The sequence below is a fragment of the Acanthopagrus latus genome, chromosome 14, assembly GCF_904848185.1.
Source record: "Acanthopagrus latus isolate v.2019 chromosome 14, fAcaLat1.1, whole genome shotgun sequence".
NCBI classification, from domain to species: Eukaryota; Metazoa; Chordata; class Actinopteri; order Spariformes; family Sparidae; genus Acanthopagrus; species Acanthopagrus latus.
This window is the reverse complement of record NC_051052.1, coordinates 17,662,810-17,688,005: the sequence shown is the minus strand read 5'-3', so window position 1 is coordinate 17,688,005 and position 25,196 is coordinate 17,662,810. Positions and strand designations below refer to the sequence as shown.

The window sequence follows — 25,196 nt, the reverse complement described above, 5'->3', positions numbered from 1 at the left end:
AAGAGGCAGAGAAAAGGATGGAATCTAAAAAGCTGGAAAAAACACCCGTTGCCACATAAAATGACTTTAATAAGTAGCAGCCATCCTTCTTTCCATTGACTTATCGACTGTTTTTCCTTGAAAAAGTACTGACACTATTAATCAGTTATCAAAATAGTTGAATAATTTAGTAGTTGACAGCTAATTGGATTACTTGTCGCAGCTCTAGTTGAAGGTGGGTCCAGTGTATCCCATGCTAAAGGAATTAAGAGAGCAGCTTCCCTCAGATTAAGAGAATTTGACTAGTTCTCATCATGGCTGCCACTTAGATGCCTCTAGAGAATAATGCTCCGTATTATGTGTCTGGACACTAAAAGCTTGTAGATAGGAGGTTATTCAAAAATTCAAACCAAGAGTAAATTAAATCTATTCGTCTGCCCGAGTCTGCCACACAAATAAAGTAATGAGAATCTCATGAATGGCAGAAGGATAACTTCAAGTCTTCTCTCATTATAGGAGGAGCTGCAGCTTCTGCAGAGGCAGCTGGAGGAGCGAGAGGTGGAGCTGCGGAGGCTGAAGGACGAGAGCAGAGTGAGGGTGGAGGGCCACAACAGAGCTGAGGGAGGTGGGAGCTGTTTTGCTTACTGTCTGGGATCTTCTTGTTTTTCATGGACTCTAATATTACAAAAGGCTTTATGGGGATTAGACAAATAGACATTTCACATTCCAACAACACCAGATCCCCCTCCAGCAACCTTCCTGGAAAAATAATGGGTACTTTTAATTATTTCTTTGCTTTCTTCACAGTATAAACTATTATGAGGCAATTCGAGGCCCTTATTTAAAACTCAGTTCCTTATCTGTTTGTCTACAGTCTCCATACCAAACATATGACTGTTTTACTCCTTCCACCGTCTGCTGACCTTATCTTATCCACTGATGGTAAAGGAATCCCATTTATTTAAAGGGGAGTCGCATACGTGTCTGCCGGTAAACACATGCTGTACAGTATAACCAGATATACTGGTAGCTATTTCTTTTATCTTCTATCTCAGTGTCCAAGTGCTGGTTGTTTGTTCAGATACTGACAACATCACTCTGCGAAGCAACAGATTTTAGATGTCTGCTTTTCTTCCTCGAGATCATACTGCAGGGTCACAGAACAACAGTTCAAAGTTCAACAACACTTTACGCAGGGTAGATGCTCCTTAGCACTAAACTTCAACCAAAATTTGTCCGACCAACAGGCCAACATGACTCTGGATTCACTGAGAGCCAAATGTCTTGTCAAATCTCCTTTTTGTAATATGCAAAGAGCACTGTACAAAGCATTCAGGTTGTTTTTCTAATGTGAATGTCAATTTGTACGTTTTTATCTGAATGATGATATTATTCTTGAAAGATTTTTAGTTGAAAACATTTAAAAATGAACTAGAATTGTCAACAGAATGTGGAAATAATAGTAATTTTTGCCATGAATGACATTTAGGTGTTCTGTTGCAGAGAAATCTCGAAAAAAAAAACAAACCACTAACACATAATATTATCACAAACATGTTTCTCAACAATTTCTTGTTTACACATCCAGCAGAAAAATTATGTTATTAAAATTCCAAAAAGAAAGATTCAAGGAACACTTTAGGTTAAAAAGCCTGTATTCGGACGGTTTTCTTTATGGTGTAGTTCTTAAAAACATTGACAAATGTGTATTAAAATGGAAGAATTGATTTGTGACTCAGCCTTCTTCAGGTTCACCTGACAGAAGAGCACCGTCATCACATGTTGTTTGAACTTCCTCGCTCTCCAGACATTCTTTTTGATTAAAAAAAAATCATTTGGAGTCTTGTTTGATGAACGTTAGCCTAATGTTTACTCTCTTTGCTCCGTTTGTGTCTCGACCAGCTCTGCTGCTGCGGAGGGAGTATACAGGTGCTTTACCAGAGCTGACTGTTCTGTGTTGAAACATGACTCAGAATGAATTCACACTATGAACAACCCTTGTATATATGTGATTTGACCTAATGTTAGTGTAGAAACATTGATAAGTGCATCTTTGAAGTTTTTCAGATTTGAAAAGAAGGGATAAAGATTTGATTATAAGACTGGATCATTAGGATTGATTGAATTAACTCCAAACTGGGAGCCCCATTTATCTACAGCAATGTAATGACGAACTCTTCTCTGGTCAACAGACTTCAGTTCACATGAGGTTTTCCCCCTGCAGATAAACAAGGTTTGGATTAGATTACCAAGTGGTTGGCATGTTTAATAGAGAAAACTTGTGTAGCGCTCTCAGTAAAACACTCTGAAAGTCCCTATTTCTGATAAATTTATGGTGATAATTGAATCAGTCGTTGCCACAACAAGCTGAAACAGAAGCCCTTCTGACCACCAGCACACTGAACTTCAGTGGCTTCGTTATCTCTGGTTTGTGCCGGCCGGTTCAGAGCCAGTGGGAGTCGAACGCAAAATAAACCCACTACAAGTGTAAAGCATGTTGGTTTTTTTTCCCATCCAGATACAGAAGTGTTGAAGATGAAGAGAGTTTTGGAGTCACTGGCATCATCCAACAATGAGAAGGTGCAGTGTGACGTGATGCTGTTGACGAGCAGCTGCTTTCATTTACATGAAGCAGCTGGAACTGGAGCTTCATGTATGTTTTCTGTCTGCAGGAACGAAGGATAAAAGAGCTGGAGGAGACACTGACAAAGTGCAAGAAAGTGCAGGAGTCAGTCAAAGGTCAGCCTGTGATCACAGAACAAACATTAATGTTATTTACTTAACTTGATATGTAGATTACTGTCACCACTTCGACATTAAATCAAAGTTTGGGAACTTCTTAGAAATGCTTTAGTTCACAGCAGAGTTTCGATTTCCAAAACAATTTGCCTGGGTCCTAACTTTCACACAGCAATCAAAATGAAGACATCTGTGTTAGTGATTATGGCACTAAGGATATCTATGAATAAACTGTTGATCATTAATTTAATGCTGGAAAAATGTAACTAATTATCTTAAAAACTGAGTCTGCAGCTGTCTTGTCCCCGAGATTATAAGAATAGCACTAAGAAAAAACTTGCTATGTATGCAGAGGTCATTATTTGACATGATGTAGAGAGAGAGAGCTTTATTTATAATACGCTGTATTACTGTAAACATAAATAATGAAGTCTAGACTCCAACTAGAAACTAAAACAAATCATGCTTTCATACAGTAGAAGAAATGACAGCAGTGACTGTACTTCACAGCATCGGGTTGGTTATTCAAGACACCAGCAGGGTTTGAACAAAGAACATTTGTGAAATGCTAAATTTTAACTGTTGTGTTTTTAGAGTTTGGAATGTGCTTGAATTCAATTATACTCCTTTTTTTTTAATTTAATCTGTGTTTCTTCTACACAATCACTCATGTAAACCAAACATCCACAACTTCTAAAACAAACTGTTATTATAAGAAATGAAACAATCCTGTCGATTGTTGTCTCTTACACAACTTTAGCACATTTATCTAAACATGGATGTTAGACACACTGGTTGTTGTCGATTGCTAACGTTTGCATTATCAAATATTTAGTTTAACTGTGACATATGGCCCTGTGTTTTTGTTTTCCATTTTCTTTTCAGTTGCTGATCATTTGGGAAGCAGTGAAATGAAAACAGTTTGACTGTTCACTTACATTTATAGGACAAGAATAACATTATTCTAGTATTTTTTATCTACATAAATACTTATTATTAATCTTAACATTAGTTTATTTGTTCAGGACAATAATAGGAAACCTTTGACAGCTGCAGTAGCAGTATCTGCTATGCTGTACATGAATATAGCTGAGGCTAGTTTCTTACACCACTGCCTTGATGGCCGTTAACAGTACAAGCAGTCATTAGTAGTTGAAATTAATAAAGTGTGCTGCAGCATCCACCAGAAACAGATATTTCAGCAGCTATCTAGATGGACCTACTCCACAAAACAGCCACCAGCATAACAAAAACTGAATTTAAAGACCTCTGTTCCTCATTATTTTTGTTTATTTATCCTAAAAATGTGGATTAACTGAACTTTGTGGGTTCAGGCTGCAGGACATCCCTAATCACTGTCCTAACTGTCATCTCTTAGACAAGTTAAAGGAGGACGACTACGCAGATATCCTAGATGATCCCTCTGTTCCTGTATCCATGGAGGTGGATCAGGTCACCGTGGCGTTGGTGGGGGAAGCAGGAAGGAGCTCTGGCGAGGTAAACACAACCTCTGTCAAAACAATTCGCACACAGGATGAACCCCAGACTGCACGCTTCCTTTTAGAAAAGCTCAATTTTCAGCCTCCCACCCTGAAATGGTTCCTCCCTGGAATTCAGAACTTCTGTTCTGGTTATTAGTTTTTGAACCGTGTGAAGAACGTTAAGAAAATATGTTTGATTAATCGTGTTTTTCTCTGTTGCTGTCTGTCGTCTCAGTCCATTCCATGTATAGCTGTGCTGTCTGAGATGAATGAACTGGACAGAGAACGACAGCTACAGGCAGCAGAGAGGTAAAACTGACTTTCACATCTGATTATTGTTCCCGCATGTTATTAAACCTCCATCGCCTCAGCTTTATTTTTCATCTCATGGGTAGAATTAAACACACTGAAATGTCTGCGCAATATAGTAAATGATTCTAACTGATGTTGTGGAACTTTCTAAAGTTTTTCCGCTTTATTAAAAACACACAGTGAGTTATGGCATTATTAAAACATGGGGTTTGTGGGTAATAGAGCAACAGAGTCCTTTGGGTGATAGAATAGCCAGTTGTTTCCTCTTTTCAACTTGTTTTGTTTTTTAAAGGACTAACTCACTCAAAAGGCACCAAAAAATGACTTTGAAATAAACAATGGCGCATTTAAAACACAATACATTACCATCATTCTTCATTTACTGTAAAGCAGAAGGAATTCTGATCTACTTCAACCAGATCACAGCGATTTAAGCATTCATTTCTGCTGATTGTGACAGGATATATAGACCCTCTGCTCAGGGTGAGGGAGAACATACTGTAGCTATGCTGGGAATGTGACGTCATCTGAATAAAGTTGAAATGTGGAGGGTCACAACATGACAATCAAGTTGTAACAAGAGTTCTAATCAAGCAGCCTAACAATTAAAATTGATTGTGAACTGCCCTGTCGCGAAGCTGTTGCAGCTGAAATCACTTTAATTTCTCTCCATTGTGTTTGTCTTGTTGATGGAATGAGGGCGTTAAATAATATTTGCATCAGTAATCTCGCTTTTATTGATGTGGTTTGTCAGCAAAGAAACGGAATATCTGTGTTTCCAGAGATGAAGCGTGTTTCAGGACTCCCCTCTGAACCACAAGCAGTTTCTAGGTGTTTTTCTCCATGAACATTTTTACTCACTGTTGGCTCTGTTTTCACTGAGATGTACAAGTCCTGCACTTCTATAAAAGCAGCACTGATGTGCAGTATTAAACAGTTATAATGCCATAAATGAAGTGCCAGCCAGTATTAACCAGTTTTGGAAAAATAAGGAGATTGATGGCACCACCTGTCATCTGTTGTGCTGTGTCTCCTGTCTGCTCAGTGTAAACACAGACGGCAGTTCAGCTGAATTCTTACTGATTTTCTTGTCAAGTGACTGTTGTTCTCAGCCAAAATCCTTCGAGAGTCCTCAGTTCCCCCGAAGACCACAGAATTTCATGCTTTTTACAGGATCTGTTGAGTGCAGCCGTGTATTTCGGGTAAAATTTGAGTAGATAAAGTAATGCATTTGTTGCACGCGATTCGTTCAAGGCCCGTTTGAATTGTGGAACTCTAATGATTATTTCTATTTTTATGGTCTCTGGCTGTGATGAATGCTGATATTTTAGCTTGTTTTGTTTTTAAAGAAAAGACACTTTGAGCCCTGCTGGAAGGTTGTGGAGTTCAGGGTGTTGTTCTTGACTAAAACTTTAATACTTGAATTCTTGCACTTTGTTATTTCAGTTCCTCAGACGTCCCACAGCCAGGCAGCTCTGACCAGGTAAGACCAGGACACACCACAGACACCTGACTGTACTGTCATATTGTGTGCAAACACTTTGAGTTTATTAAGTTCTCATTTTGACCTTTTGAATGCGGATAATTTGATTTCATTCATGTGAGCAGGTTAAATAAATGACTGTCAGAGTGTTTTAGCTTCTTTTCAGTGCTCTTCCTGTGGTCACAGGACCAATCACAGGACTCGCTTCATGAGTCTGTCCTGCACACAGTCCTGCTCTGACACCTAGTGGTCAAATGGCACAATTACATGTTTATTCTTTTATTTGAATTTAAACTGATGTTTTTAGATGTTTTATCTGTAGCCAGATCCTGATCGCTCTACTCTCCTCCTCCTCTTACAGGCTAAAAAGAAAGCAGGACCCGGTTCTTCACCTCCCACCAGATCAAACGGCACAAGTGACGAGAGTTTTGGCAGCAAGAAGGCTCGTTCTTCTTTCGGTCGTGGCTTCTTCAAGCTGCGAGGAGGGAAGCAGACGGCTAGTTCTCCAAACCTCGGTGACACTGAACCCCTATATTGTCCCTGAATTTATCACATTTTTCTGTATCACTTTGCTGATCCTCATGTTTCTTTCACGGCTCTGTAAATTGTGAAGACCGAACCCGGAGTGGCAGCGCGCCTGTGTTGGGTACAGTAGAGCAGAGAGGGCTTGTTGGCCTGCAGTATGGTGCTCTGGATTATACAGCTGGATGTGAATACACACAGTATTGACACAGCAGGGTGATCTTTTAACTGACTGTAGGTTAACTCTGATGATCACATACTGTCATACTGTTCTCTGATAGATTAACACGTCTCTGAATCCCAACTTTTACTCCTAAATTTGTGAGCAGTTCAATCAAATAACAATAATGTTAAAAATAATGTTTTTTTTTAAGGTTTTTGTAATAAGCATTAGTTACTAAGCAATAAGGCTCTTCTTAGGTCTTTCATAAGAGGCATATTAACATTAAATAATCTACATTAGGCTTACATTAATGTTCCTCAGCAGTTTAGAAATGTTCAGCAAGTTTTTTTGGTTGATTTTAAAATAACTTGAATACCTTAGATACATGACCTTGTTTATGATCTGAAGTCACCTCAAGGGATTCAGGGTCAGGTTTATAAACAGAAATGATCCCAGAAGTTAAAAGTCAACTCCTCCCGTCGGTCAACAGCTCCAGATCAGAGTAAAACCTGAAATGACTCTTGGTGTTTATTCCTCCAGAAGGTCTGACTCTGCTCCCGGCTGCCCGATCCAACACCAGACCACTGATTATTGTTTTGTTTTGATTAAGAGAGCAGCAGAAGTTGCATATCTTGAGTTGAAATCATGTTTATTGCAAGGACCTTTTATATAAAGCATTACCAAAATGAGTAATAATATTCTGTTTCTCTATATTCTCTATAAAAGTTGGGGATCACTGCTCTAACATATAGTTGAAAAGAAGTTTGTAGTTCCGTGTCTGATACTCTGGTGTGAGGTGTTTCTGTCCAGTTGTCTCTTATCCACGACTTTAAACCATCTGCAATGAAGCCATTTTATGGTACTTTTCTCTCTGAATGAGAAAGTGGTCATAGTGGTTGAAGTTCTTTTGCATGAGTGGTGTCAGTTGTAATATTAGGCTAACATCAGGTTGTACTGGTGCTTCTGTAGATGTGCTGCTGTAGTTTTGTAGCTGATCTGAGACGTGTCTCGTCATGTTAATGTGTTTGTGATTATGTTTGCAGCTGAGACAGAACGGAAAGGCACAGAGCATCTGGACTTGGCCGGCGTCCCTCCACGTAAATCACATGATGGAGCTCCTCTGCCGTCCTCACCTGAAACCAAAAAGAAGTCTAAAGGCTTCAGGAAATTCTTCGGCAGGTAATATTCAAGCGGTGTGCTCGCTGTGTTTCAACATCAGAGGGCAAACATGGCTACTAATGTGTTTTTCCTGCAGGTTAAAGAGGAGCCACTCTACCTCCTTCAACCTTGATGATGCAGCAGAGATGGAGTTCAGGAGGGGCGGAGTCAGAGCCACCGCCGGCCCTCGACTCGGCTGGTCGCGTGAATCTAAACAAAAGTAAGTGTCCAGGAAAGAATAAACTGATGATGTCACAGCTGATACCAGATGATCAATATTCGTGTTCTGTTCCCGTCAGTGCTGTCGAGGTTCCGTTCTCGCGCTGGAGTAGAGACGAGGTGTGTGCGTGGCTTCACGAGCAGGGCCTCGGCATTTATGTGGCCCAGTGTCACGGCTGGATCAAGTCCGGACAAACATTACTGCAGGCGTCACAGCACGATCTGGAGAAGGTGAGGCCGCCAGCAGCACCCACGTGAAGGCTTTGGTGTCTTTGTCACAGAACTATATTGTATGTTTGGTCTGAATTTCAGCATCAGACATCTTTAAAATGTTTATAATGTTGTGTGTGTTTCAGGAGCTGTGCATGAAGCAGCCTCTCCACAGGAAGAAGCTGCAGCTCGCTCTACAGGCTCTCGGCTCAGAGGACGACGACCTGAAGGGCAAACTGGACCACAACTGGGTGAACAGTGAGTGTGACGTCATCTTTATTAAAACTAATATATCTGCACTTTTCCTCATGACTTAAACACAGTGTTTGTTTGTTTCAGGGTGGCTGGACGACATCGGCCTCCCGCAGTACAAAAGTCACTTTGACGAGGCTCGTGTTGACGGACGCGTGCTGCACTACATGACTGTGGTGAGCTGACACAACTTTTAAACCTTGTCACGTTGTAGTTCGGCTCCTGTGGAGGCTCGTAAAACTCATCACACGTGAAACTTTCATGGCAAAAGGTCTTCTTAATGATTATTTTATATTCTGACTGAACGTTCCCCCCAGAGTTAATCATTCAACACACTTTTGTGATAAGTCTTTTATTTTGTTTCCCAGGAGGACTTGCTGTCTCTGAAGGTGGGCAGTGTTCTCCATCATCTCAGCATCAAGAGGGCCGTTCAAGTCCTCCGCCTCAACTCCTACGATCCGAGCTGTCTCAGACGACGACCCTCTGATGAGGTATCACACAGGAAGCCACAACCTACACTCACCTCTTCATCTTCTGTTTTAAATCTGTTTCAAATAGATCTGAATTCCTTTTTTTTTTCCTTCTTATTTATTCCCAGAGCAATTTCACACCCGCAGAGATCTCCCAGTGGACCAACCACAGAGTGATGGAGTGGCTGCGGTCTGTGGATTTGGCTGAATACGCTCCAAATCTGAGAGGCAGCGGGGTTCACGGAGGGCTGATGGTGAGAGGGGCAGGAGTGGAGTATAGTTTAGGTCAACCTGATGGTACTCAGCAGACACAGAGGGGGAAACATAACAAGAAGAACACATTAGCAGCCAATCTGAACTATTTGTGATGTTGCAAATCATTCTCAAACACCCGCACGCGAGAGAAAATAAAAACTCACACACAGGAAAGTTGTAAACAGCCTCGAGTGTCTGTAGGAACAAGAAGAAACAGGTTTTCCTGAGTGACGGCTCTGATTGTTGTTGTGCATATTAAAAATGATTTCCCTCTCTGACCTCTCACCACGATGCTTCCTAAACGTCTGCGTCTCGCTGCAGGTGTTGGAGCCTCGCTTCAACGTGGAAGCGCTCGCCCTCCTGCTCAACATTCCTCCCAACAAAACCCTGCTGAGACGCCACCTGGCAACACACTTCCACCTGCTCATCGGCTCCGAGGCGCAGCGGCTCAAACAGGACTGTCTGGAAAACCCAGACTACACCGTCCTCACCGCCACCGCCAAGGTCAAGGTAGCTGCCCGTCCACCGCGTCACAAACAAACCTCTGTTACTGTCACTGTGGTGACAGCAGCTTCACTTTCAGTCATTATCTTAGACAGAATAAAGGCTGTTTGTCCTCCTGCAGCCTCTCTGCAGGACACTGAAGTCATTGTGGGTCAGTCAGCAGACACACTTAGGGTCATTTGAGTCTTTTATTGATGAATATTGGCTGAACTAATCTCACTCTTGGTGTTTAGTAGAAGCTTTAGTGTCCTTTTACGCTCAGAATGCTGTTTGGTCACCTAAACAGAAAACACAGCAGAAGAATTAAAACAAACTTCTTCTATATTTAACTGGACTCATTTGAAGATGATTTTTCGTCAAACATTAAATTTGATCAAGTATCTGAAGGAAATTAAACTGTGAATCACAAAAGTGGAAAAAAAACACCAATAACTTGTCAGTTTTTGTACAATTGTCCTGAAAAAATGTTTTCACAGATAATAAAAGTTTAAATGTTAAGAAACTCAGAAAGATTATCTCAGCAAAACATTTTATCACCAGTTCTCTTGAACTGAAAAGGGGAAATTGAGTAAATAAAAAAAATATTTCTTTCACATGGTTTCAAACACACGTTTGTATTGTGGTATTTTCTTTAATGTTGGATAAATTGTTTGTTTTGAGTCTGGAGCAGAAAATTTTCAGTAAAAAAAAAGATGCAAATACAGAAATCCTCAAAGCGAAACTGGAAATTAATCATTTTATGGGGGATTTTTGTAAAATGTCTGATAATAAATCCAATTTATTTTCAGCTGATTAATTAGTCAACTAATTGTCTCATCGGTTTCAAATTAGTGCGAAACGCTGAACATCTGAAGCTTCTGTATCAGTGAACATGAAGACAAACTGTCTCCTTTTGTCTCGTTCAGCCCAGACGTCTGTCGTTTGGCGGTTTTGGCACTTTGAGGAAGAAACGTCAGGATGATGGCGAGGAATACGTCTGCCCCATGAACGTGGAAATGCCAAAGAGCAGCAGCTTCCAGAGAGGAAGAGTCCTGATCTACGAGGAGAACCTGGAACACCTGGAACAGGTACGGAGACGCTTCTGCTGCTGCTCGGCTTCTTTCAGACGACACAGATCAGGACGTTTAGTTTGGTTCTGATTTGTCTGTTTCCTGTTTGTCTGGTTGTTTATTTCCTGGCAGATGGAAGACTCTGAAGGGACGGTGAGACAGATCGGAGCGTTTTCAGATGGAATCAATAATCTGACGGTGAGACACCGAGCTGCTCCTGTACAGTCTGACAGATAAGAAATGACCAACAATCTGTCTGAGTTTCGTCTCTGCCCCTCTGTGTGTTTCAGAGCATGCTGAAGGAAGACGAGTTTTACCACGAGGTCTCAGTCGGCCCCCCGGAGGTCGACGCAGCAGCAACAGAAAACTCCGGTGTTTGAGTCGCTTTGTGAAAAAATGACAAACTGCGCCGACATGTTTCCCTCCACCTCCCACCAACATCCATAGCAGAACATTTCAAACCTTTTCCAGTGTTTTCATCATCCAGAAGTTCAGCCGTAGCTTTCCTCATATTTTATATTTATTGAAGCCGTCCAAAATATGATGCATGAAGATTTTACTGCATTTATTTTATCCTTCACTTATGTGTGTTTTGTTTTCAGTCATCAGTGAGGTAAGACAACGTGTTGGTCTCCCTCAGCTGATGCACTCCAGGTTTAATGTCCTCGGCTGCAGTCAGACGGTTTTTATTCGTGGTACGTAAAGTTGTTTTATTTTTTATCTTTTAAGATCAGCTCATTCACAGCGAATGTTCTGTCTTTACGTCGAGGATCTGGCTACTTTACTGTGATGAAGGAGTGAAGACATCAGAAAATAGTCACATTTTAGAAGCGAGAATCAAAGACCTGTTTTTATGCCTCTGCACGACGATGTTTTTCCATTTCACGTGAGCGTGGTATCACGAGAACACATGAATTTCTCAAAATTTAGCCCAAATGTCATCTTTAACCCAAATCAACTGATTCGAGTTTGGTTGTCAAACGTCATTGTGACCTCAGGAAACCCAGTTTTGACCGTCACTCAACAAATCAAAAGATAATTATAAATATGTTGGCAGTGAATTCAAAAGTCCACAACTGATTGATCAGTCGTTGAAACAGAAATCTTGAAATCCTGGACGAACTAAACCAACAATTATTTGCATAACACCACAAGAGGAAGTGAGAAAATGTTGTTTTTAAGAATAGTTCTTCTTTTGAGAAATATGATTTGTTTCTTTCCAAGAATTAGGCGAGAGGATCTTAAATACAACACTCGAGCCAGGAGGTGATTAGCTTAGCATAAAGACTACAAGCAGAGGGAAACTGCCAACCTGACTCTCTGTAAAGCTCGCTAATTAACTCAGATCTACTTGGTTTAATCCAGACGCCTTCACAATGAAACAGTTACAGTGCAAAACTCTTCCTGAAACCACAATTTGTTGTTTTTTTTCTTTTTTTGTGTGTGTGGATTAACCAAATGAGATAAGTGGTAATTAGTAAGCTGGTCTGTAAAGCTGCTGGCTCCAGCCCTGCACCTAATGGACAGATGGTGCAGTGAGTGGTATTGATCCTCTCGTACTGGGAGCGTTTCTTCAAACTCATTCAAGAAGCAGCATGGAAAAGTACACATGGAAACCAAAGTCAGTGTTTTTAAATCTTTTGTAATAAAAAAGGAGAAAATGCAACTGTCCCTGTCTTTACTTGTAGCATCTCATTTAAGCTGCGACACGGCTGTGAGCAAGGACAGATAGATGAGGTGGATTTACAGGTTTGACAGTGAAATAATAAAAAAAACACTTAACAGTTCTTTAGCAGTTGATCTTTATGTTGCATATCCAAACACAAGTATCCACTGTTGCAAAGACGTCACATCAGGAACCACAATCACGTTCAACAAATCACTTCTAGCAAAATATTGACATCTTTTGATGCGACGACAAGACACGAGAGCATGTTTTACTCTGTAACATATTCTCAAGTTATAATGGAGGAAATCAAAAACGATCTGTATAAATGAAAACAAGTGCTCATAATTCTTCTTCAGTTCTGCATATAAAAAGCTTCGCAGTGTTAAGGCACTCAGAAAACTCCTCTGATATTAAAACCAAAGTGGGGCGACAGCAGGCGGCAGGTTTGTTTTTTTTTTCGCAATCACGAGTATTTTAAAGCCAACAGTCTGAAAACTTTCTATTTTCCCATCAGAAAACTCCTCGACATACTCCTCTTACTGACACTTACTGACTACATGTATTGGTCCGTGCTGTGATTCTGTTGCATGAAGAACATCATGGCATAAATATAGTATATATATAGTGCAATACCCACTGCAGCTGTACGAGTGCTTTAATGCTTTCAGGGTAGCAGAAATGATATTCAGATGCCCGATCTTGTCAAAAACCTGGACTTCTTTGGTGTACGGACATCTAGAAGGTGAACGTGCAGCTGCTCGAGTGGCCGACTTTGTCCAGGTTTGGGTTGCAGGCGAACTGGATCATGGGTGGAGGTCCACACATCAGGATGAGGGTGTCGTCGCTGGGCGGAGGAAGGTGTTCCCTCACCATGTCCTCACTGATGAAGCCTCGGCTGTACTCCCAGTCTGAAACACAGAGAAACGACCCAATGAAACATTTCATCAAGAAGGTTTTGTTGTTCTTTCTTTAATGAAGATCCCCAATTAGTGTTACCACCAACATGCTGACATTTAACGGGACAGTGTGAAGGATTTAGGGGAAATTATCAGCAGAAATACAACGCAAAAAGATTTTCCTGAACTGTTATTCCTACTCGTATGAAGAAAAAAGTCTTGTGAATTTTTTCCCCACCACACAATAAAATAAGTGGAATATGAACAAAAAATATTTACATTATTTCACACTAGAAAGATAATTATTCAGCTGGATTTACACACAAGAAAAAAAAATCTACGAAGTTGAAAGCAAAATGATTCATTTCATTTGACATGTTTCTCCTGAACCTGTTTATCAGTTTCACAAAGGAAAACAAGAAAATGTTTTTCGTGTGTTTTCAAAAGAAAAATTATCCTAACAAAACTTTTTTTTTTTTATATCATTCCTCAAAATATAGACAAATCATGTTCACTCTGTTTCACCAGAGAAAAAAAAAATGAAAGAGTTTGAATTTGAAAGAAAGATTACCCTCAAGTTCTGAAGGAAACTTTTTTCGTGAATTTTCTTTTTTAAGACCAGAAAAATGTCTTTTAAAAAATATAAACTCATGGTATTCTTTATGTTAAATCGGGGAAAAACAAAACAAAAAAAAAACAACTTAGAAAGATCATACTGGCAAAACTTTTTCAACCAGTTCTCACGTCATAAACTGAGGAGAGAAAGAAGTGTGAAGCTCTGACACCTCAGAACACAGAACACTTCCTCTACAGTGAATATACTTTTCATTTTAACAGGTCTAAATAAAACTGTGGGGTTTTTTGTCAACAGGAAATGAATCAGCAAAAAAATCTTTGCAAGTTTTTAGAGTCCTTCTGATTATTAAAAAAAACAAAAAACAAAAACAAAACTTGGGTGGTTTTGAGCTTCTTCTCTGTGGAGATCATCTTGGGTTCTTGAACATTTCATAAACCAATTTATTGGTCAAATAATCGAGAAAACATTTAGTGAGGTGTGTTACCTTCAGGTGCTTTGTCCACTGTGAACCACAGCTTGAACCGGTCCGGGTTGTTGACTTGAATCTCCTCCAGCTCAGGTCTCAACAGGATGTCTTTCTCCGTCTGTGACGGGACAATAAACACCGAATTTCAGCTCTCTTTGTTTCACCTCTGCTTTGGTAACACTCACTCCAAATAACACAGGAGGACTAATAACATAACTACTGCAAACATCAGTGAATCATGTGAGCTAATGAAACCGACCTGGTTGGCGAACAGCAGGTGACACACCGTCTGGTCCTGAGGATCCTTCATCACAGCTGTGATGATCTGCAACATGGGAGTGATTCCTGGAAGAAAACACAAGAGCTTTACAGTTGAAAAGAGGAAGGTTGAAATGTGTGTCACTGTCAGATCACTCCATTTTCTCAATAAATATATTAGTTATTCGGTTGATAACGTGTCAGAAATTGGTGAAAAATGTCAATCAATGACGTCCAGAATATCTTGTTTTGCGCACAACCCAAAGATCTTCAGTTTACTGTCAGAGAGGACAGAAACCAGAAAGTATTCACATTTAAAAAGCTGGAATCAAAAAGTACTCAATAAATGATTAAAGTAGCTTGCAATGTGTATAGAAGTGATAATTTAAATAAAACTTGTGCAGCCGTTACTGCAGTCATAATAATGTGTATATGCTCTGTATGGGTGTGGTGCGATCAGATAAAATTGTGTGTTCATGTACCAGCTGGACTGAACTCCTCCCAGAAACAAACAGTGAGCAGGAGAACAAACAAACAGCTCTCAAGTAACATAAAGAAATGTAGTGTTAAATATCTGGAAAATATCAGGAATATTTGGGTGTTTCTGGCTGCTGATCACACAAAACAAGATATCTGATGATGTGACTTTGGACTGCCGTAGAAACTGAATGGATTATTTTTCACCGACATAAAATCGATCAGAGAAATAATCTTTAGCTGCAGCAACGTGTTGGATTCAGACAGTTCAACAGGAAAAAGAAGCAAGTTGATCATCAACATTCACACTTTTCTGTATTTTTGACACAAGCCATCATCTGACAGAGAAAGTGAACTGATCATTAATGAAAATAATACTCTGTGTCAGCCCTCAAAGTTTGCATTAGTAAAACATAAAGCTTCAGAGAATGAGAGTGGTAAAAAAAAAAAAAATCTTTAAAAGTGCAACTCGGGCCGTCTTCTGCTGACTAAACTGATCATGAGATGAGACGTGTCGACTTCCTGGATGAGAAGAAGTTTCCTTACCTGTCCCTCCAGCAATCATGCCCAGATGTTTGGCGTTCTTGGTCACAGCTGGAGACTTTTTCTCTGGCTGAATGGCAAAAACACCTGTGGAGGGAGAGTGACGGCATCAGATCAGGCAGCTGAAACATAACTGACAACAATCATTGAATCTCTTCCCCTTTTGTCTGAGGACATCCTGTTCAGGTGCTCACCTCTGCCTTTGTAAACGAGCAGACCGCTCGGCCCTCTGAAGTCGATAGTATCGTTGATCTTGAGGCTCTCCAGATACTGACTCATCTTCCCTCCCTCAGGGAATTTAGGGTTCACATCTTTGAAGTAAATCTGTAAATAAAAAGAAAACGGTTAAGAGAAATAAAATGATGCCTTTACATTTAAACAACTTTCCTTCAGGTTTTACCTTCACCACCAGGTCCACGTAGCCTTTGTCATCATCGCTGGACACCGGCGTGTACGGACGCACCACCAGCTTCCCGTCGATTCTGGCAGACAGATAGATGTGCTGCCCTGGAGAGGAAACACAGAGATCAGTCAATTTGTCTCAGTTGTCAGCAGCTTTCTTTAAATCAGGCTTTCTAAACACAAATCAGGAGCTGTTTTACTATCGATTAATAGTTTCAATCCAATTCGTATTTCACAGACATTTCATCTGTATCACACTGTGTGCTGACGGTTGTTTCCAGGCTTATGAACACTTAAATTTAATCATTCTTAAATGTAACGTTTGGTCAATTCATCAGGCGACAGAAGATGTATCTGCAACTATTTGAATCACTGATTTTGTAATTGCTTTAAACTAAATCAATCATCTAAATCTAAATCAATCATTTAAATAAATGACTCAAAATGTGTTTGTTTGGATATGGGTGTATGCATGTGTGTGCATGGATATGTAATAAAAATAAATTGAAATGTGAGGAAACACTTAAATATCCCAGTATCTGGCTCATTTTCAGCAGTGAGGTGTGTTAAGAGGCGAAATTTTAACATGAAAAGTTGGTCTGGATCCCTGTTTACATATTCTGAGTTAATGAGTACAAACATCAGTCACTCCCGTGATTAATGTGATTGGTGCTGGATGTTAAACACTGATGTAAGTGCACATACTGACCAATGGGGAGACCCAGGACGTGTTCAGGGGAGGGCAGGGCGAAGCGAAACTTCCTTGTGTCATGACTGACGATCTGACACACACACACACACACACACACACACACACACACACAAACAGAGGTGACATAGCTGCACTGTAAAAACATGAACATTACATCACAAAGTAATGGTGGTACTTGAACGCATCAGATGCGTTTTTAAACCTGGGAACAAACCATCTTGTGCAAGGTTTATAATGACTGCTCACCTGTTTGTCGATCAGCCGCAGTGCATACTTGATGTTGGGGTCCTCTAAGGTGATGGCTGCTCTCCTCTTGGAGAAGAAGAGTCTGAAGATCAGGTTGATGATTCCATCAAAACCGCCCCGGATCAGCTGTGATAAAGGCCAGAAGCGACAGAGTGACTCAGACATGCAGCTAGCATTAGCTCCCGGCTGTGTGTTGGTGCTGAGGGGCGTTGTCTGACTTAAGTCGAGACATTTTTTGTTTAATCCATAACAGGAGAAATGAGTCATGGTGATTCCTGTGGGCAGGCCCACCACAGCTCCACACTGAACTTGGTCAGGAATACTAAATGTTAGCCAACATTAGCTTCAGAAAACGCAACGGTTATAGCTAATTTAAAATAAGTCTGGCTAGTTTCAATTAAGGGTTACTTACACCAATGATGTAGGACAGCATGTTGAGTTAGTTGCAAGGTCGTTGGTCGATGCAGAAAGTAGCGCCAGATCAGTTTAATGTGACTGCGAGTGAGCTACGAGCTGTCACGGAGCTGAAGCTGCCAAGCTAGCTATGGCGAATATACACATCCGGTCACTGTCAAAATAAAAGCATCATGTAGGAAAATAACGGCTTGATTTTTTTAATATAACACACGGAAAGTCAGTTATGATTATAAATATTTTAACAATTAGGGGTTTTATTTGTTTATCGGCTCTGAATAATATGATCTCACCGTTTTGAAAATGAAAAACCTTTCTGTAGAAGCTTGATTTGGACTACTTCCGGTAGTATAACGGCTAGCGCTAGCTTCTTGACGAAGTTGAGGCTCATACGTCACTTCCGCATGTCAGACCTAGATTTTCAGAATAAACCTCTTCGATAAACACATTGAAATAGAGAAAACGCCTCAACTTCTCAAAATAAAAGCCCACAATAAACAGTTCGCATAGAAAGAAGCGCGTCTGGAGTTTTATGTGGCTGTTTAATCACCAACTGAGTGTGACATAATGTTTTTTTGGTTATTCCTAGGCTGAAATGGAGCCTTATTTGATCAGGCAGCTTGGATAATTTCAAAGTAAACCACAGACGCAGCAGCAATGGACTGAAGTAAGCCATCAAAATCAAACCAGTGAAGAAGTCAGGCCATGATGTTCTTTCCATTTATGTCTGTATCTATTTTTGTTCTGATTTCCTGATGCGTCATGTTGCACTGTATGCTGTTTTAAAAGTTGCTTATCTCCTCTCTGCATCCGGTCATGCACTTCCTCATGATGTCCCTGCATGTATTCAATAAAGTTTATCGTGTCTGAATCTTGAAGTGTTTCCTCTTTGTTTTGAGATTGAAATAATGTTTTACACTGGCAAAATAATTACAGTCATTTGATATTTGATTATTTTGTTGCTCAAGATATTAATGTTTGAAGGCAGAGATTTTAAAGATGTGATAACTTTGAGGTACAAAGAACAAAATACATTACATTATGAGTCAGAAACATAACTGATTTTTAAAGTCTACTATAGCACTTTAGTGATGGTCATATTTTCAACAGATATTTATAATATTTGAACCCAGAACTTCGCAGTATTGTTTGTATATTAAATGTTGGCATAAGCTTTTACTGTGCCGACAAACTTTGTTGAAAATTTTACAGAGGAGAATTGAAATCCTTTCAAAAGGTATCACATTTGTCAGATTATATTTTGGAGAAATGTGCATAAAATAATGCCAAAAATGTTGAATATTTTCAGATTCCATGTAAACATATTTTTTAAGGATTTAACCTTATAACAAATGTTTTAAAGCTTCTAAGAAAAACTGGAACAAGCTGATAACAAGCTGTTTAAGTCACTTAAAGGAAGTTAAAGACAACTGCATGTTAAAGCATTTGAGCTTGAGTATATATAAATGTGTGTCACAGGATGTTCTTCAATGATTAGATTACTTTCTGGCATTTTAACAGCCAGCTGAGCTCCATTTCATAGCAGCTGCCTGAAATCTATAAATCTACAACCACAGGGCGACTTTATCATCAGATCCACGATAAGCCGAGTTTCACATCGATGTGACATCACGCATTTTGCTTGCGAGGACAAACTCCCGTCAACGTTTTTCTGGCTCGAGTAGACATCAGTGAATATTCTCTGATAGGAATTGATCTGAGCCCAGAGCGAAATGGAAAACATGTTTGTTTGTTTTTTCCCATTGCTGTGCTCACACACTGTTATACTCCTCTTTGTCCTCTAGATGGCAGTAGTGACCTTGATAACAAGCTGCTGTGGACGATTCAAATCACATCCCCTCATTAAAAAGTGGGATTTGTCACACAAGTAAAGCGTGTAGAGACTTTTATTTTTGGTGTGGCAGTGACTCATACTACTGATCAGCACTGCACAAACACTGTAGCTGTATTCAGATCCTTTACTTCAGCAGAAGTATTAATACTACAACATTACTCAAGCAAAAGTATGCAAGTCCAATCATTTTACTGCTGAAGATGTTTAAGGTTGAGCTCATTTTAACTACTTTATATACTGTTGGCTAGTTTCATCTACATCAATGCATCATATCATATATGTTTGTGGTGTGGCTGTCCAACGTTTCATGGGGTCGGGAAAACAGTTTTCAGCTTTGTAACGATGCGTTTTTCCAGCTGATTCAAGAGTGTTTTAAAATGGTTTCATTAGCCTGAGAAATAAGAGAACTATCTCCACACATAAAGGAGTCTTGATGGATATATATTCCTTCATAATTTCAAAAATAGGTGGTTTTCACTGGACAGGAAGTGTGTAAAAGTTTGGAATCTGAAAAGTAACTTGAACACAGACATCTGCTGTTATTACCTTTATTATCCTTACTTTTTAAAAACAGGCTTTTAAACGTTATTTTTAATGCATTTGAGCGGAATTATTGATTATTTTTCAGATTGTGTCATTGCATGATGCCTTCCCAACATCACAAGACTGATTTTAAACTGTCAGTTTAGACGCACTGGGACGAAATGATGTAAAACAGACGGAAAAGACAGAGACTCAACAATCAACTATCTTTGAGGTGCGTTCAGGAACAGCTCGGACAAATGCTACTGCTGCTAACTTTAAGTGTAATGGTCTCTGAATTATATTAAAATAACAAAGTTCAGTTAGCACAGAAATGTCCAGTGGAAATGTCCTTCAGCGGGAGACTTTCTGCTTTTATACTTGAGTCCATATCAGAGCCGGTACTTTATTACTGTAGCTTGGGTAAAGAAGTTGAATCAGCACTTGTACACACTTTGGTGCCACTCAGCGCTCTGTGCATCACAAATGAAAAACACGACATGATAAGCTTCTGTATCAACAGGAAATAAAACATTTTTATTGATCATTTGTGTATATGAAGTTATATAACAACAGTCAGAAAACTCCACAGAGTGAATCACTACACAAAGTGAAACAAAACTGTAAAACACCTCGTCAAAAATGAAGGTATACACAGCAAATATAACCGTCAGCGGCTCGCTGTCACCGCGAGCGATATGGCAGGAAAAAACACCCCGAACAGTTCTACAAGATTACAGAGAAAAGTTTTCCACACACAAAATACTCAAGCAGGCAGTTGATATACACAAAGGCAACTAGGATCTTTCTACAGCATCAGATTCTAATACTTTACACAGCTTTGTTTCTGAAAGGTCAGTGTGGCTGTTCGTCAATGTCACTGGAGAGAATCTTGTCACACAGAGAGCTTGATAAGTTTTCCTTTTTTTTTTTTTTCAACAAGAGGAGAATTTAGGGGTTTGATTATGCGTGCATACTTTGGCAGGAAATTGCAATAAGAGGAGCATTGTGCTGCGGGGTAATGGCTTTTGATTCGCTCGCAATCCAAAGGGTCCTGCAGTGCTGCTCGTTACTGAATTCCCTTTTGTGTTTGATTTTCATTCATCTATGATTAGATTATTCCGGAAGTACAACCATTTATGTGTTATTATTGAATTGTTCGGGCCACTTTTTACAGAGACTTAACCTTTAAAAATAACATCTCATCAAACACCGGCCGTACTTATTTCAATCACACATAAGACTTCGTCTCTGCATGATAAAATATATAATTTACGTAGAACGTGTGTACAAGAGCAACATGGAAATTGGATGTGTGACTGAAATTACATATAGTTTGTGTCAACCACACATAAAAATTCCACCTAATTTTATTCTTTGGATGAAATTTTTTAGTGTTATACATAAAACTCATGTATAATACCTGAAAAATCGCATTATTGTACTTTAAGCAGAGGAATTGTGAATTAGAAATTGTGAAACGTGTGATTGAAATACTTAAAGTCAGTATTTTAGGGGAATTATTATTTCGACTGTACTTTAATCCATTTGTTAGATTTAAATCTGAAGCTGTACTGGAGTTCATGGATCTACATATGTGAAACATGTCAAATAATAAGAGAACCCCTCGGTGACAGAGGGATCGGGGGATGCGGCTGTTTTTATCTATTCAGTGATTTTTGGGAATCAGACTGGGGGGAGAGTTATGAAATCAATTCGTAATAGTTGAAAAAATATAAACACAATGACTTTTTCTTTCTTTTAACAACCAAAAAGTGCAAAGTACATCTAATCTCACGGTAAAAGTAATCTACACCAACACAGTCCATACTGTACATTCAGAGTTTTCATCTCAAATATAAAAGGAGTTTTTGAATGAACAGAGCAGTTAACAAAAAGAAAAAGAAATCCATAATGAGGATGATGTAATGATGATGAGATATAGTATGTGGATGATAGATTAACTGATATTCTGCGGCTGAATAATCACTTTATATTCATTCTAGATATACATTTTTGACACGATTATGTAAATATATACATGGCATTTTTCTTTTTAAGGGGCTATTTAAATGTAGAATCTCGTTTGGTTTTAAAACGAACACTCCCTGAAACTTCTGATGCTGGAACTGTGTGCAAGAGGAGAAAAACAAACCTGCGAAAAGGGAGGGAACCCTAAACAGAGGTGTCAAGCTCCAACCTATAAGCTGAATCTACGTGTGCTGTGTCCTAACCATTTCACTGGAAAGGAGAAACATCTCTCTGGACTGAGATCATCCTCTTCAAGATTTAGAATCCTTTTTTTTTTTTTTTTTCCTTTTTTCTCGGGCGACGCCACCCACGTTAACACTATGGGATGAACATACAAGTATTGCACAGTGCTCAACAAAATGCTGTGTGAAGCGACCTGCTCGCGCTCGGATAAAACGACCCTCCGCCTCTTTATTTATTTATTTTTCGTCGGGCGACGTCACGCGCGCTCTCTTCCTCTGCGTGTAGAAGGGAAAATGGCATTAAACGCTACGACATCACTACAGAACAAACTGTTTTTCGCTACCTACTGATAAAGTCTACATCTCTAAGCACACACGGCAGTCACAGTGATACACAAAGCAGTCCTCAGAGACTCATATGGAATGACAAGTAGCTTTTTCATAATAGTGCTATCAACTACACAATAACATTGAAAACATTTAGAAAGTCCTCCTGAAGCTAGCATCGAGTATATGCAAGAGGTTCCTCCAAGATAAGAGACTTCATGGTTTTCATGGATTAAAACTTATTCCTTTGCTAATTGGACCCGTAGTAAAGGACATGATGGACTAATAGCCTACGCAGACCATTAACTTTACGGTTATTTCTCCTTCTCTTGGTGTAGTCCGGTGCCAACAAGAAACAAACAAAACTGATGTAACGGCTGTTGGCTGAAACGTGATTTGTCATTTCTTTTAATTAAGCCGATCGAGCAGGCGGATTTTCTGTCAGGTGTCCTGAAATAAAGCCAACAATTGTCCAAAAATGTCGTTCTAAAGAAGTCAACAAGCGAGTTTAAAGACATCCAGTGCAAAAACAGCAGCCACGTAAAAGTTAAAATTGGCAGTAAAACATGGCTAACTCTATTGTCACTGTGAGAAGGCAACGCAAAGCAAAGACTGCGACTCAAGGGCACCACTGCAGCCAAAGACATTGTTCCCGATAAACCAAAGCTACAACCACTAGCAAGTGGGAGTGTGCATGAAGAGAGGGCCTCTACATAAGTCACCTCCCTGGAAATGGCAGTGTTTAGAAACTCACTTCGCCTCCGTCAACGCTGGCATACGTCGACCCACATTTGGAACATCCCTCCTGATTTTTCTTTCTTTCCTCTCCTCTGATTGAAGGCAAGGGGATCGTATCAGAAGAGACAGCCCCTGGTGTCGGTAGATCTCCACCCCCCCGCCCGTCCCAGCCTTTAGTAAAGATTGTAAAAAAAATCATGCAGTTTACTAAAAATAGTCAAGACGTTGAATTGCTCTAAAAAATAGTCCTCTTAAAACCAGAGTCACGACGCTTTTTTTTATGTGTGTTTTTTTTTCTCAAACGCCCTCTCAAAGATCGGACCCCGGCCTTAAATGCGATATACTTCCAACAACGACAAGGCTGTTCAAAGTAAGCGGTTAACAAAATATTGTTAAACGAGCTTAAGGACACAATGGCTACAGCTTGGTGCTTTTTTTTTTGTTTGTTTTTTTTTTTTTAATCACATGGGGACTGTTTCTGAAGGAGTCAATATTTTCCATTTTTGGAGAAAGAAAAGGAGCTGGTAGAAGTGAAAACGAGGACCTATTTCTGCCAAACATGGAGAAATGCAATGCTAACCGGTTTGTTTCAACTACTGTTTCTGTGCATCAAGCTAAACATATAGGTCCTCTGATTGGGAAATAAGTAGAAAAAGTCATACGAAATCATGTGCTTGTATAATTTCCAGCAGCATAATGTTTTCCCTCAGAACCATAGTAGTTAATGGCCTTGTATTTTGGAGAACTGTGTGTACATATCCGTCTGTTCTGTGAACTTATAGCCAGACATCGTCCTTTACAATGTGAATATATTTCCACTAGTGTCTTGCAGGTTGGAATTCATCTTGTTTTTTACTGGAATGCAATAAGGTAATAAGGTAGAATTTTTAAATCCTGGGATATATAATATTGGCTTTCCTCTATATCTGCATTTACATAATTTAAAATAGAACATCTTATTAAAAACATCAAGATATACACAGATTAGGAAACGGGTAACAACATACAAACACATAAACTAGAAATCATTTTTGTCTGCATACTTATATATACAACTGTGGTACAATAAATTCTTTCAGTCATGCGCTATCTATACAGATCATATTGCTTAAAAGAAGGGGGCATTTGGTCGGGGCGATTAAGGGCACAGAGATGGAAACAAAAACGGCTGATTCAGAGAGGAACAAACGAAAGAGAAAGCGAGAAACGAACAGAACTTGATAGAAAAAAAAAAGCAGAGGGAGGGATGTCGCAGGAATTAGGGTTGATTGTGATATCAGGAGAGGGGGCGGGGTTACATGGATGGACCCATTTATCACTGAGGTATTTACACATACTGGCTAAAGAGTACTACAAGGCAGGTGCTGAAAGGGCCCTGCCTATTTCTTGGTGGAGAGCTGAGCGTCCACCTCTTCCTCAGGCTTCAGCACGTGCCACTGGGCGATGGGTCTCCTGGGGTTGGCCAGCATGTCGGACCAGTGGCGCAGCTCCGTCCCCGAGCTGTTGAGGCCCACAAAGACCTTGCCGATGGCATCGTTCTTGCCGATCTTGTCATAGTCCAGAACAGTTATAACAACTTGCACTTTCTGTAGAGCGAGAGAGAGCAGAGGACGTAAATGTAAATCGAGGTGTCGTCAGCATAGAGACGGTTAATCTCTCAACTCCAGACAGGCATGTTGGCTAAAGAAGTCTAAAGATAAAGTTTCACTTTGTTCAATAAACAGTATGGCTGAATCAAATGACCACCCTCTACACTAGTGGACTTCAGTCATACATATTGTGATGTGTTCACTGTCATCAGGAGTAGGAAGGCACAGCTAAAGAAGCTGCTGATGGACAGTCCTGACGACCACAATAATAAAATGCATTTTGACTTTTTTTACCTCTACAGCCTGTATTTGTTCATATTTCTGTTTCATGATATAGCTGAATATTATTTCTGATCCAGGCTGTATGACACAGTCCCTACTTATTACTTAAGGTAGTGCAGTAATGCAGAGAAAGAGGCGCTACTTCAGACAGTAATGTTGATCAACAGTGACTGACATCCCAGACCAGGCTTCGGTTATTTACAGAGCCAAACAC

At 39.8% G+C, this 25,196-nt stretch overlaps 3 protein-coding genes and 1 long non-coding RNA gene across 11 annotated transcripts in view; 2 read left to right on the top strand and 2 right to left on the bottom strand.

Annotated features, from left to right (window-relative positions):
• Window positions 1-12,462, top strand: part of LOC119032441 (liprin-beta-1-like) — a 28,610-nt gene extending 16,148 nt beyond the window's left edge. For both annotated transcript variants that reach the window (XM_037121616.1, XM_037121615.1), the window contains 18 exons: window positions 496-604; window positions 2,498-2,559; window positions 2,652-2,718; window positions 4,097-4,215; window positions 4,435-4,508; window positions 5,958-5,994; window positions 6,356-6,509; window positions 7,723-7,858; window positions 7,935-8,057; window positions 8,137-8,287; window positions 8,413-8,524; window positions 8,606-8,694; window positions 8,887-9,009; window positions 9,117-9,242; window positions 9,565-9,753; window positions 10,653-10,814; window positions 10,929-10,994; window positions 11,087-12,462. In XM_037121616.1, coding sequence (XP_036977511.1) covers window positions 496-604; window positions 2,498-2,559; window positions 2,652-2,718; window positions 4,097-4,215; window positions 4,435-4,508; window positions 5,958-5,994; window positions 6,356-6,509; window positions 7,723-7,858; window positions 7,935-8,057; window positions 8,137-8,287; window positions 8,413-8,524; window positions 8,606-8,694; window positions 8,887-9,009; window positions 9,117-9,242; window positions 9,565-9,753; window positions 10,653-10,814; window positions 10,929-10,994; window positions 11,087-11,176 — 1,989 coding nt within the window. In that variant the 3' untranslated portion in view covers window positions 11,177-12,462. The remainder of the gene's footprint in view (window positions 1-495; window positions 605-2,497; window positions 2,560-2,651; window positions 2,719-4,096; window positions 4,216-4,434; window positions 4,509-5,957; window positions 5,995-6,355; window positions 6,510-7,722; window positions 7,859-7,934; window positions 8,058-8,136; window positions 8,288-8,412; window positions 8,525-8,605; window positions 8,695-8,886; window positions 9,010-9,116; window positions 9,243-9,564; window positions 9,754-10,652; window positions 10,815-10,928; window positions 10,995-11,086) is intronic.
• LOC119032445 lies at window positions 612-1,834 on the top strand. Its single transcript, XR_005078900.1, has 2 exons — window positions 612-753; window positions 854-1,834. It is a non-coding gene; the product is annotated as an uncharacterized LOC119032445 (long non-coding RNA).
• Window positions 12,463-12,581: 119 nt separating the features above from the next.
• LOC119032443 (NADH-cytochrome b5 reductase 3) lies at window positions 12,582-17,610 on the bottom strand. Its single transcript, XM_037121625.1, has 9 exons — window positions 17,455-17,610; window positions 17,043-17,168; window positions 16,794-16,866; window positions 16,083-16,189; window positions 15,877-16,006; window positions 15,686-15,769; window positions 14,664-14,749; window positions 14,423-14,522; window positions 12,582-13,373 (listed from the first exon to the last, which is right to left on the bottom strand). The coding sequence occupies exons 1-9, from the start codon at window positions 17,473-17,475 to the stop codon at window positions 13,201-13,203; spliced, it is 900 nt and encodes a 299-aa protein (XP_036977520.1). The 5' UTR covers window positions 17,476-17,610; the 3' UTR covers window positions 12,582-13,200.
• A 2,727-nt stretch (window positions 17,611-20,337) lies between these two features.
• syt1a (synaptotagmin Ia) overlaps window positions 20,338-25,196 on the bottom strand; it is a 173,140-nt gene continuing 168,281 nt past the window's right edge. For all 7 annotated transcript variants that reach the window (XM_037121618.1, XM_037121624.1, XM_037121620.1 and 4 more), the window contains one exon: window positions 20,338-24,697. In XM_037121618.1, the coding sequence (XP_036977513.1) occupies window positions 24,491-24,697 (207 nt within the window). In that variant the 3' untranslated portion in view covers window positions 20,338-24,490. The remainder of the gene's footprint in view (window positions 24,698-25,196) is intronic.